General features: G+C 44.9%; 1 protein-coding gene across 3 annotated transcripts in view; it reads left to right on the forward strand.

Annotated features, from left to right (window-relative positions):
- Nucleotides 1-5,093: 5,093 nt before the first annotated feature.
- The window catches only part of HHAT (hedgehog acyltransferase), a 477,149-nt gene continuing 469,159 nt past the window's right edge, over nucleotides 5,094-13,083 (forward strand). The window contains exon 1 of one of the 3 annotated variants that reach the window (XM_088477541.1): nucleotides 5,094-5,227. In XM_088477541.1, coding sequence (XP_088333667.1) covers nucleotides 5,198-5,227 — 30 coding nt within the window. In that variant the 5' untranslated portion in view covers nucleotides 5,094-5,197. Of the gene's footprint in view, nucleotides 5,228-5,311; nucleotides 5,366-13,083 lie in introns of those variants that run through there. The other 2 variants (XM_088477539.1, XM_088477540.1) reach the window with 2 other exon arrangements.

Consider the following 13,083-nt stretch of genomic DNA (forward strand, 5'->3'; position numbering starts at 1 on the left):
GTTCTGGACGTCACCCTGGTCCAGACACTCACAAGTTTAAGGGTAGTTAGTGGTTTAGTAGGTACTGCGTACCAACGCCAACGCGTTTCGAGCTATATAGCTCTTTATCAAGGCTGTGTACAGGAATTAACTAGTCCTCCTTTTAAGGCTGGTAGCGATTGTGTCACTGGAAGTGATCCTCCCGTCACTTCCGGTTCAGCGATTTTGCCGAAAATGTATTTTAATAGTTTCCCTCTTATCCTCTGATGTGAATAGCACTGCCCCTCTTCAGTAAGTATATGCCAAGGGCTGGGGGATGTTGTACTGATTCTGGGCTTCATTATATGGTATATACTGTATATCAGTGTTAGTATAGGTACCTGTTAATTATAATGATATACTTTATCAAAAAGGACTATATAGTATTGTGTCCTATTTAATTAAATTATAAATACTTGTTCCAAACCACATTAGATAAAAAATATTAATAGCCCTGTCAACCTTTATAGCCCCCACATTTAATAAACTACCCCTAAATTTGGATACCCATCACATTTAAATAAAAGCCCCACTAGATCCTACATAACATGAATGCCAACCCCACAAACCAATAATCCCCCAAATCACTTATCACCTAAACCTGGAGAAGGGTGGGGAGGACAGGAGTATGGTGGGGAAGTGAGAGGGGACTGGTGGGATATAGAGGAGTGGAATGATCTGTAGAGTATGAATAGTTGGAGAACAGGAGACAGGAGGGGAGAGGAGGTTATGGGAGGGATGGGCATGGAAAGGGATGCAGCTCAGTTGTAGTTGCTTCAGATAGGCCAGAAAGCAGAAAAATGGTGGAGCCAGCCCAAATAATACTGAATGGTATGGAAACACTCAAAACAGTAAAAAACAAAATCACATGTGGCAAAAGGCAGAAGGGTAATGCCTCCAGGGGCCATCAGATCCAAGATAAGCAAACTAGATCACCTAGCTTGTGATGTGATCCAACCATGAAAGTTTGGCCACACTAGTCAAATTAAAAATAGAAAAAAGATCAGCAGCACTAATAAAGCCAATTTTCACTCAAAATTAGGAATTTATGTTAAAGATTCTCTTTTGCCAAAAAAGGTGTGGTCACACCCTTCGGAGTTGTGCCTAGCACTTCCAAAACACTAGGCTACCAACAACCACCCTCCCCATCCCCTAAAATAGCTTTGAACTGCCACGCACAGCAGTGCCAAATGAGCATGGCAGTTGCCTGCCTTGTTGATGTACTTGATCACCATGGTGAGTGAGGACATACCTCCCAACATCACATTGACGATATTAAAATTACCCTTTATATACCCTTGCCTGTACCTTCTAAAATCCTACCTATAAATCTAGGGATGATGCCAATTTGTGTACGCAGTCATACAGTAAATAAAAGACTCCAGACTTGGAACGTGTGGTTCCGAAGAACAAAGTATTATTCAAGTAAAAAGTACAGTCAGTTACACGCTATTGATCCAGACACAATTAGACGCAAAGGAATTATACAGACCCCAAGTACAGTATACATACGCATGCGCTCTGGACCAGATCCCGGCATTCAGAAAGAAAACCTCCGTCAATCAGCATTCAACAAGAAGACTAAAGACCCAGTGTTTAAGCACATATTTATACCCCCCCAGAATAGACAGGACAATAGAGAAGTTTCTTGCTTTTGCTATTGGTTCCCAGGGGGGAAGCATCTGTTACAGAGCGTTTAACAGGCTGGTTCAAATAGACTCATCCCAGCCTCTAACAACTGGGGGTCTCTGCCCTCCCACCCCATGCAATCATCCTAACAGTTGTTCATATAATATACATTTTGTTGCTTGAAGTCTCTGCGGTCCATAAGTTGAGAATGCATGATGCGATCTCCACACCGATAATACCGGAATTCTGTTGAAAGAGTACGCATCAATACGAAACCAAACACGGCTTTCTTAGCATGTATAAAACCTTAGTTATCAAATATCTTTATTTCACAGCATTTAAACTAACTGAACAAACTTAAATCTTATACCTTAAAGCTTATTAAACCTTTTATGTGGATATGTAATGTGTGAGTATGTGGGGTTTGATATAAAGACGCTAGTTAACTTGGGGCAGATGCGTGCGTATTAATATGCGTATGAGAAATGGTGCACTTAACACTTACTAAGTGAACACCTAGCAGTGTGGATTGCTGAGCATAATAGTTCCACATGCCCCCTGTCTCAGCAGCCCTCACCTTTCCCGTGTTCAAAGGAAAAGCTCTTTTGTTCTCCCACTCGTGTGGATGCAAATTAAGCCAGCTACAAGACACAAACCTAAGATAACACTCTAGTCTTTGAAGTTATTTCATTGCAGGAAGCTTGCTAATGTAAGGTGTGTATTCTAGCCGGGCCACTTGGAGTGAGAGCAGACACTATCCAGGAAGCTTATCTACACAAGCTAGTTGTTACGTGGCCATTTGCTCTATTCAGCTAATGCAATCCAATTTTGACATACTGTAAAGCCATTTCTGAAATATATCCTTTATAATACGTAAAGTCATGAAATGGGCTTTTGGTGAATCGCCGTAACTTATGGCGATGGTCACAGATGCATTCGCATGATGCTAATAGTATTATCGCCACATGTACTAAAGTGTGAGTTTATCTAAAATGGCGCTTAGGCGGCCATTTCGCAAAATGGCGTCTTGCAGCCAGTCGCAAGATGGTGTCGCTGCGATTCAATTTTAAACTGATCTTGTCCCAGCCAATAATCCAGTTTCGACAACATGAAACAAATGTACCGACTGGCAGGATGGCAAGATAATCAGACCTAAATCAGGACGGTTAGAAGGTAGTCCTTTATCAAGGCAAGGCTGATTCAGTGTGCACTGCAGATTGCAGATTCCCGGGAATCTCCGCGTGCACAGGACCCATTCTGTGAGTGTACAGAATGGGTCCTGCATAGTCGCACGCAGCCCCTTCTGTGCATCTGCTTGATTGACAGGCAGAGGCATTTAAGGGGCGTGCGGGGGTGGGATCGGCCTGCGTTCCCAGAAACGGGGGTGTGCCCATCCTGTTTTCCGGGAGTGGCAAGGCCAGAGACTGCGTTGACCGACGCAGTGTCCTGGCCTCGCAAGCTGGCCGTGACTAAGCTGAGGCGTACTCAGCTGGCTGGTGGCCCGGTGTCATCCACCATCACGACCAACGACCACCTCCGTCACAGTGCTGGGATCGCAAATGCAGCAGCAGATGTCATAATAGCAAGGACGTAATTGCAAAGCTGCCTGCGTGCAGCTTTGCAATTGCGATCCTTGCTGAATCAGCCTGAGTTCATAAACGTCGGCTCTGTTGCATTCTTGGGGCAAGAAAATGACAGTTGATCTAATTAGCTTCATACCCCTTAGCTGTTGTAACTGTAAATCGCTACTTTTGCTGTTAACGATTTCTCTCCTGTACTGTAGTTCTTTTTTTTGCACTGTAGTTGTCGTTAGAAGGAAGGGATGATCAAAATTTGGGATCTGCCCCAGACAATAGAGGGAGACTGTGGCATTTCTCCAGCAGAAGGGCATTTTGAGCAGCTTCAGCTTGAGCACCCTACTGTGTGGCCAAATACAAATTTAAATTGCTACAAACCAAAATGTTACAGTTTAGTTAGGAAGATGTTACTGAAACATAGCCAATAGCATGATGAAAAAATAAGTCTCCCAAAAACAAAATAGTAATAGAAGGTGGTCTTTTCAACAGCAAAACACCTTTTTTTTTTTTTTTTTTATAAAAGTGCATGCATGTCAGAAAGCTTGTGATTATGGGTATATTCATTGATATTATTTAAGCATCAGAGAGCATTTGTTTAACTGTTAAAGGGAATTATTTTAATGCTGTATGTCCAAAAATGGACAATTTTCAAAGTTGTAAACTTATTTTTGGTTTTATGATTGGGTGTAAAATTTCCCTATTTATTAAGGGGTAAACAAGGGTCAAATCTGTATTATATTGAGGTTAATGCAGTTTTATCAACTGTGTACAATGAAGAACAGAACTTGTTTTAAATGTTAATTCCAGTATAGAACTGGTACAGTGCCATAACACACCCGGTCATAGCACCTTGTTGTTCTCTTGCCAGGAAACAGGCTCCGATAAGCGCCCATCCTGGCAATCACACTGCTTCCTGGTTCAGGTCCATGGCTCATACTGTGCATGCGCGGCCGTCATATGCGTCACTGGAGGGAATCAGAGCCGGAGGCTCCCACTCCGTAAAAATCTGCAAATTAGGAGCCCATAGGCTACTATAGGATATGGTGGGATATGATGGCGTTATCGTATCAGAGCCCTCATAGAAACCTAAGGGGAGGGGGGGGGTGGCGCTGTGTGAAATTAAGGGACTGCAACAGATATTTCTGCTGCAGTCCTTCCATGCTACATTCAGGGGATACTTAGTATTTGCAGGTATCGGTGAATATGATGCAGATATTATTTGATAAATAGGCCCTTCAGTGCCATATTTGTTTGTTAAAGCTTATTATCCCCGTGTATAACGCCTGCTAATACGTTATTAGAAATAGGACCCTCTTTCTTAAACATGTTGTTTTAATTTTTACTGTGATTAAGGGAATTATGCGGCCCTTTTGATGGAGATCCACCTATGCAGCCGCTGACCTGTATCTGGTCTCCAGGAGAAGTTCTGTACTGTTCTAGCAGCAGTTATTTATCCTTTCATACTGTATGTATATCATTACATTGCCTGCAGCTGCCAGCAGGGGGAGCTCTCCCGGAATAGTTCCTATTGCAGGCTGTTCCCTTTGTCACACATATCCCGGGTGATAAGCGAGGATGGGTTAAGACTTAAGTGAAGGAGGCTGCAATGCATCCAGAGGGAACACGGTAGTACTCAGGCAGCACTCTCCGCCTGTAGGAACGTGTCACAAGTTGGCGGCATAAACTGTACGCACCACAATTAACCATCCAATCAGCGCGGGGCTATCAATTAGTCTACTGCTGGCCAATCAGAAAGCGCTGCACAGATTTCATGGGCGGGCTCCTGGGTTTCACACATGCAGTTGCTGCTCAGCCAAACTTCATGCATTGTTGACATAAAAAGTCTTTATTCGAGATTGACAGCACTTGCAGCCAATCATCTGATCCGCACAGCTGTTCTCTCCTCCAAGAGCCAATCGAACGTAGCGGAGGAGGTGGGAGGCTGGGGGAATGTGATGTGATCAGTGTTAGTAATGAATGGCAGGGAGCAGGGGGACAGCAAGGTATGTAATGAGGATCTCTGGTCACCTGTGGGGGAGGGATTGGGGGTATAAGGGGGTATAACCACTGCAGCTCATGGTTTGCTACATTGGGCTCTGAAGCTGCTGTTGTAGTATAAGTGGTGCCAGCAATGGTGGCTGGTAAGTCTTGCTGGGTCTATGGAAAGCCATATGTTGCTTAACTCTGAGCTAGCACAGTATTCCATTGGCTGACATTATATTAGTTTAATATATAGTAGCACAGTACATAGTTTTTTTTATTTCTATATATACACACACGCTCAGTGTACACTTTATTGGGTACACCTTTGTACTGGGCGCGACCCCTACCCTCTTACCAATAGAACAGCGCGGATTAATCATGGCATTGACTCAACATGGTGCTGGAAACAAATTCTTTCTGCTCCGTACCCAAACATTTCACTCCTATGTCAGTAAAGCTAAGCCCCCATCATGCTTTTGCTGAATGAACCCCTGCTCCCTGAAAGCCACCTCTGCCCACCAGCTGTCGAAAAACAATGTTAAGAAAGTAGGCAGTGTATGGGAGGAGGAGAGCACTGGGAGAATACTGTAACAGAGATATACATTGGAAGCTGATGGTTAGCAACCATCGATGTTCCTGATTCGACAGACATACTTTTCCAATCAAATCTTGTGTATTTGATGGTTGCCACCACGGAAGTGGTGTCCACAGCAGGGATAATTTGTGCACGTGCTTGGCTCAGAATGCTTCTGTGCAGGCACACAATATAACCATCAATGGTTATACTGGCTGGCTGACATCAGGCCTCCATTTCAACTGTTTTTAATCAGCCACAGAACCTGTGTAATTCATGTGTCCCTAATTAAAGGGATTATGTGGCAAGTCTCTTTCTCATTATCCTTTATATGGTGCCACAAGGAGCCCTCGGCACCTTACAAGGTACATAGATAGAAACATTATGCAGGACATAAACATGGTTTATAATCATTGCATCCCCAATCAGAATACCCAAGGTATTAGGTGTCGATGTAGGCAGTGGGGAGATGATGGTATAGGTGAGGTAAGGCAAAGCACATGAGGGAAGAGGGCCCTGCTTGTGAGAGCTTACAGTCTACAGGGGAGGGGCAGACAGACACAGGTGACAGAGGGGAAAGACATTGAGCAAGGAGCATGGGGCAGTGGGTTTGGTTGCGTGCTGGGAAGTTTTGATGAAACCTCCCATCAGTGATTACACCAACACAAGTGTAAATCGACAACTGAAGCTAGGTACACACTATAAGATTATCTGTCCAATGTGGCTGGTTGGAACGAAAACCTGGTAATGTATGGGAGCAAATGACAATAACCTATTTGCTCCCAAACTCTGGAAAACAGACAAAAACGGTCGTTCAGATAATTTAGGTAAATCCATTTAATTTAACCAATTTGTCTGAACTATCAGTTTTTCTGTTTTCTGTGGTTTTGGCAGCAAATGGTCGATTGTCATTTGCTCCATACATTAGCAGGTTTTTGTTTCATTAGCATATTTTCACTAGTCCACTGTGTCCGAATCGTAGTTGCGAATGCAACTACATCCACCTCTAAATCAGGCCCAGAGTCCTCATATCACCCTGTAATTATTAAATAAACTTCTATTTGCTTCCTCAGTAAAGAAAGAACTTAGCAGTTACATTTTGAGGTGTATTATTTTTCCTTTCTTCCACATATACAATACCCATTAGTAAGATGATTCATTTGCCCCGTCTACCGTTCCAAACTGCTTTTTGCACATTCTTCCCGGCATATTTGGTCCATGTTGTTCAGGTTGGTTGGATGACATTTGTGGTCCGCAATTTTCAAATAGTGCCACAGATTCTCTATTGGATTGAGATCTGTACTTTGACTTGGCCATTGTAAAACGTTCACTTTTTTGTTGTTCAACTACGCCACTATTATTATCATTTATTTATATGGCGCCACAAGTTTTCCGCAGCGCCTTACAAGTACATAAACAAATAGATTGATATACAGTGACTTACAGTACAGTACAATACATTACAGGACATGGATAATGTACATTGCTACATTCACGACCATAACACCCAGATAAGCAACAATGCAAAGCAATCAAGTGTTCGGTGCCCTGGTAGAGAGTAAGAAGTAGATGAAGGTGTAGTAAGGAGATGCACAAGAGGGTAGAGGGCCCTGCTCATAGGAGCTTACATTACTGCTTTGGCCTTGTGCATGGGTTCATTATGGCGCGGAAATGTGAACTATTCCCCCAAACCTTTGTTTTCTAAAGCAGCTGTTCTTAAACTCGGCCCTCTGGACCCCACACAGGTCACATATTTCAGGTCACATAGCAGGTGTACAGGTGTAGTCATTACTCACTGACACATTTTAAAGATCCACAGGTAGAGATAATTTCACTTCTGATTTTGTGAGGAGACCTAGAAAACATGCACTGTTTGGGGTCCTGAGGACCAAGTTTGAGAACCGGTGTTCTAAAAGACTGACCAGATTATCTTGCAGTATCTCCCTGTATCATCGATCGGACTTCAACTTTAACATGCTGCTACCCCCATACTTCACTGTTGGGATGGTGTTTGCTGAGGAATCAATAGAGAGCACCTACCTACTGTTGCTGCTGCCTTGTGCTCTCTGCAAGACACTGACCTCTCTGCAACACACGGGAAAGGAAACAAACAGTCACAGCCTGATGACGCTGGACACTCACAGCATGTGAGTGTCCAGCGTCATCAGGCTGTGACTGTTTGTTCCCATTCCCATGTGTTGCAGAGAGGTCAGTGTCTTGATCTCATGCTGCCTATTTTTGTCCCACATTTTAGCTGGGCCACTATGGTGTTTTCTGGCAAATACAGACATGCTTCATACTTTCCGACTGTTAATGAACCTTTCAGAGAGCAGCCTGGTGATCTCGGCTTCAGGGGGCGGGGCCAGGCTACAGCTGTCATTAGGCCCCGCGATTCATCGGTCCCCGTGGAGCTAAATGACGCGATACGTGTCATTTAGCTCCGCCCCCTGCATACGGATCCGCAAATCTGTACTAAAATCTCTCCTACTCTTTCAGGAGTGCGGGGGGTTACCCGAAAAATTGGTAACATGCTTTTATGTAATGGCTGGGGTATCCAAGCTTTTGGATATTATTTTGTAGCCTTTTCTTATCTTGTGCATGTCTATAACTTAATCTTTAATTTACTTAGAATGCTGTTTGGTATTTGGTTTTCATTTTCACAGCTTTCCTTCAGATTCACAGTATAATGCTGGCCATACACTATGCAATTATCTGTCAGATATCTGTCCAATCGGCCGGTTGGAATGAAAACCTGGTAATGAATGGGAGCAAATAACAATAGAAATTTGCTCCCAAACACCAGAAAATGTATAAGATTTTCCTTCCCACCAGATAGATTAGACAGATATCTGACAGATAATGTAGAGTGTGTGCCCAGCATTACCAATGTTGTTTCAACCATAAAAGCTGACTTTTTTGTAATGATTCACGGGTAGAGGCTAATTGAAAGCCAGTTATTAGGGCATTCTCATTCATCTATATATGGAACTTCCACAGCACAGGGGTTGAATATCATATGCAAGCAGCAAGTTTAAATTTTTATTTAAATCTGCAGACAAACAATGGATTCTGGGATTGAAAGTTTACTTTAAGATTGGTTCGCAATAAAATTACTGTCTAGAACAATTTGTTCCTGTAGAGTTTTTGGGGATTTTAATACTTTTGCAAGTCACTGTCTGTGTATATACAGTGTGTACATATATATAGTTATATACAACAGATTTGAAATTAAACAATGCAGATTTTCAGCTTTAATTCAAGGGGTTGAACAGAAGTATTATTAAAATGTTAATTTTTAATACTTTGTCGAGATTCCTTTGCAGACAACAACTGCCTAAAGTTTGGAACCCATGTCTTCAGCAAGTGAAATGCATGCTCAATTGGGTTGTGATCGAATGATTGACTTGGTCATTGCAGAATATTTCACTTCTTTGCCTTAAACTCCTGAGTTATTTTGCAGTATGCTTTGGGTCATTGTCCATCAAGCACTGTCCAATCAACTTTGCTGAATACGGCTGAATCTGAGCATACAGTATATCCCTATACACTTTATTATTTATTTATTTTATTTATTACCAGTTATTTATATAGAGCACACATATTCCGCAGCGCTTTACAGAGAATGTTTTTCCATTCACATCAGTCCCTGCCCCAGTGGAGATTACAATAATCTCTACCACATGTACACGCACATACACACTAGGGTTAACTTTTGTTGGGAGCCACTTAAACTAACAGTATATTTTTAGGGGTGTGGGAGGAAACCGAAGTACCCGGAGGAAACCCACGCAAGCTCAGGGAGAATATACAAACTCCGCACAGTTATAGCCATAGTGGGAAACGAACCCACAACCTCAGTGCTGAGGCAGTAATGCTAACCATTACACCGTCTGTGCTGAATTCATTCAGCTGCTTTTGTCACATCATCAATAAACATTAGTGACCCAGTGACATTAGCTATTCATCCCCATGCCATCACACTGCCCCCACCATGTTTCACAGATGATATGGTATGCTTCAGATCATGAGTCATTAAGAGCTTTCTCTGTACTTTTTTTCTTCCCATCATTCTGGTTTAAGTTGATCTTAGTTTCATCTGTCCAAATAATGCTGTTCCAGAACTGAGCTGGCCTTTTTAGATGTTTTTTTGGCAAAGTCTAATCTGGTCTTTCCATTCTTATATTGTATTTGCTGTCATGAAGTCTTTTCTTTATGGTAGACTTGGATAATAATATGCTTACCTCCTGGAGAGTGTTCCTCATTTGGCTGGATGTTGTGAAGGATCTTTCTTTACCATGGAAAGCATCCTGCGATCATCCAACACTGATGTCTTCCATGGACATCCAGGAATTTTTTAGGAGTATTCAATATGGGAGCGAAAACATCGTTTTTGCGTTAATATTGCACCTATGATGTCATTATCGCAGGTTTTAGTTTTACACCGTATTCAGGGGGTCATTCAGACCCACTCGCGAGCGGCAGTACGCTCGCAAGTGGGTCGATGTTCCCCACTGTGCATGCGCACGACGGAGGGAGCTCTGTCGTGCGCATGCGCGAGACCCGGCGAGTGAAGGACTTTCCTTCGCTCTGAGTGTCTCATCAAAGGGGGCATGCTGTCGATGGTGACTGACAGCACGCCCCCTTTGGTGGGCGTGCCGGGGGCGTGCCTGCCAGACGGAGGCGTTCCCAAGGGAACGCCTACCGTCTGAAGCCGGCCCCACTGACATCACTAGTGATGTCAGTGGGGCCGGCTTCAGACGGTAGGCGTTCCCAAGGGAACGCCTACCGTCTGAAGCCGGCCCCACTGACATCACTAGTGATGTCAGTGGGAGTGATTTTGGCTCTGATAGAGCCAAAATCACTCCTGGCCTTGCGGTTGAGAAACCCAACCGCAGGCTTCCATTCGCAGTTCCGATGGTCGCGATGGTCAAGACCATCGCGACCATCTTTTTGCACGCTCGTATATGCTGTGGGTGGTGACCCACAGCTGTACGAGCGTCCAGGAGGACGCTCCATATTAATGGAGGTGGGCCCTGATTCAGAGCGAGCGCTCTGGTCAGAGCGTCCGGCTCTGAATCAGGGCCTTAATTTCAAAGACTTTTCGCAGGTTCGAAAAGACTTTGATAAAAAACGGGGATAACTTTTCACCATTGAATAAGTGTCGAAAAAAAGTGCAGAATTGGGGTTTAGGGGTGCAGCCTTAAAAAAAATAACCTGCACCCCTGGGAATGACATTTAAAGAAGAACTGTATCAAAAAAAAGTAAAAAAAAAAAAAATAGGGACACCCCAAACAAATGCAGAATTTTTAAAAACTTACTTTAGGGACATCAAAATATGCTAGTACCCATTTTCATGTAGTCCAAATTTGATGGGACCACTTAAAAAAAACTAAATAAATAACCTAAGTGCTCTTCTGCAACACTTCTTCAATGTCGGGAAAAAACACCTGCTGCGGCTATTTAAATCCCCGACTTTCATTTAAAGGCTAAAACAGGGGTACCCATAGTGATCCCCCATGTTTTTACAACTTTAGGAGGGTCCTACAATTTTTTTTTATGGAAAAATTCGTAACTCTACGCAAATCCAACTTCGCAGGCTCCCGTTTTCGTTAATTTCATATTGAATACGGGGATAAGCGGGCGCGCGCCCGATACTGTAACGCAGGTAAAAGCTCCGATATGAAATGTAAACTTCAACAGCGAAGTTTACGTTTCATATTGAATACCCCTCTTTGTGTTGCCGAGCTCACCAGTATGTTCTTTTTTCCTCAGAATGTAGTAAACTGTTGATTTGACCCTCCTCTGGTTCCCGCTATCTCTCTGATGGATTTTGTTTTGTTTTTGCACTGTGATGATATCAGTTTTCGCAAATATGCGCTATAGCGCGTATTTTTACCTGATATCGGGCACTGGGGACTCACTTCTTTAAGGTCCCCGGGGACACGCTGTGCTGTGGCCAATCCCTGACAGCTGGCTGCAGCACAGCGCGTCCCCCTGCAGAGACAGACATAACGCTGTCTGTTAGAGCAGCAAATGAGAGTCAGATAGACTCTCATTGGCTGCTGCTGTGGAAAGCCGTGCTGGGATCAAGTGTCTGATCCCAGCTTCAGCACAGCGTCCATACCCGGCACTGGGACAGTGTTTGTTCCCAGCACCGGGTAAGCCACCGCGGCGGGTACCTGGTGAAGGCACCGCCTGGTCCCTTCCACCAGTGTCGGCGGGACAAACTTGGCTCTGGGCGCGAGCTGAGCGGAGCTCGCTGCCCGGAAGCCAAGTAGCGGCGGCGGTGGTTTGGCACCAGCAGCCAATAGGAGGCAGACGCGACGAGCCAATCACGGCTTGTCGTGTCATAGCCCCGCCCACTCACGGCGTCTTGAATAGACGCTGATGAGCGGGAGCGTTCAGTCCGTCGGTGGAGGGGAGGATTGAAGACCTCCCGAAGACAAGTGAAGAGCGGCGCGGCAACAGTTCCGGCGGCCGTGCAAGAGGCCAGAAGATGGAGTGATCAAGAAGGAAGAGGCGGCGCGATCAAGAAGGAAGAGGCGGGCCAGGACGGGCCAGTGGCAGAAGACTGAAGCTGAGGACCGGAGAGGACTGCGGGGGTGGAAAGTAAAAGAGCTATAGAAGCTCCCCCGCAGCCTCTTCCACTGTGCGGGTAGGCTGCCTTTCGGCCACCGTTATTTACCCCTCCCTAGACCACCAGGGTTGTCGGGCACTAGGCCCATGGCATAAATTCAGGCAGTAGGCCTGTGAGTATATAGGTGGGCACAAGGCCTGGCTACATAGCGGGCATTAGGCCCAATTGAAGGTATCTGCCCCCCCCAAATAGGTGTGTGACTAGTAGTTGACCTACCAATTTGCCCTTTAGTGACCTGGCCCTAATGTCCAGGTCACTCCTATTTGGGGGGCAGCTAACTCCACTGTATAGGGGGTCTGAGAGGCATATGGGGGACTCCTGGGGGCACTGCATAGGGGGACTGCTACCGGGGGCACTGCATAGGGGGACTGCTACCGGGGGCACTGCATAGGGCGACTGCTACCGGTGGCACTGCATAGGGCGACTGCTACCGGTGGCACTGCATAGGACGACTACTACCGGTGGCACTGCATAGAGGGACTACTACCGAGGGCACTGCATAGGGGGACTACTACCGGGGGCACTGCATAGGGGGACTATTACCGGGGGCAATGCGTAGGGGGACTAAAGGGCATTAATGTGCGGCATCATTTGTAAGGGGTATTACTGCATGGCATAATGTGTAAAGGCTTGGCATTGCTGTGTGGCATAATGTGTAAAGGGCA

This window comes from Taudactylus pleione, unplaced genomic scaffold (assembly GCF_031769625.1).
Source record: "Taudactylus pleione unplaced genomic scaffold, aTauple2 ptg000201l, whole genome shotgun sequence".
NCBI lineage: Eukaryota > Metazoa > Chordata > Amphibia > Anura > Myobatrachidae > Taudactylus > Taudactylus pleione.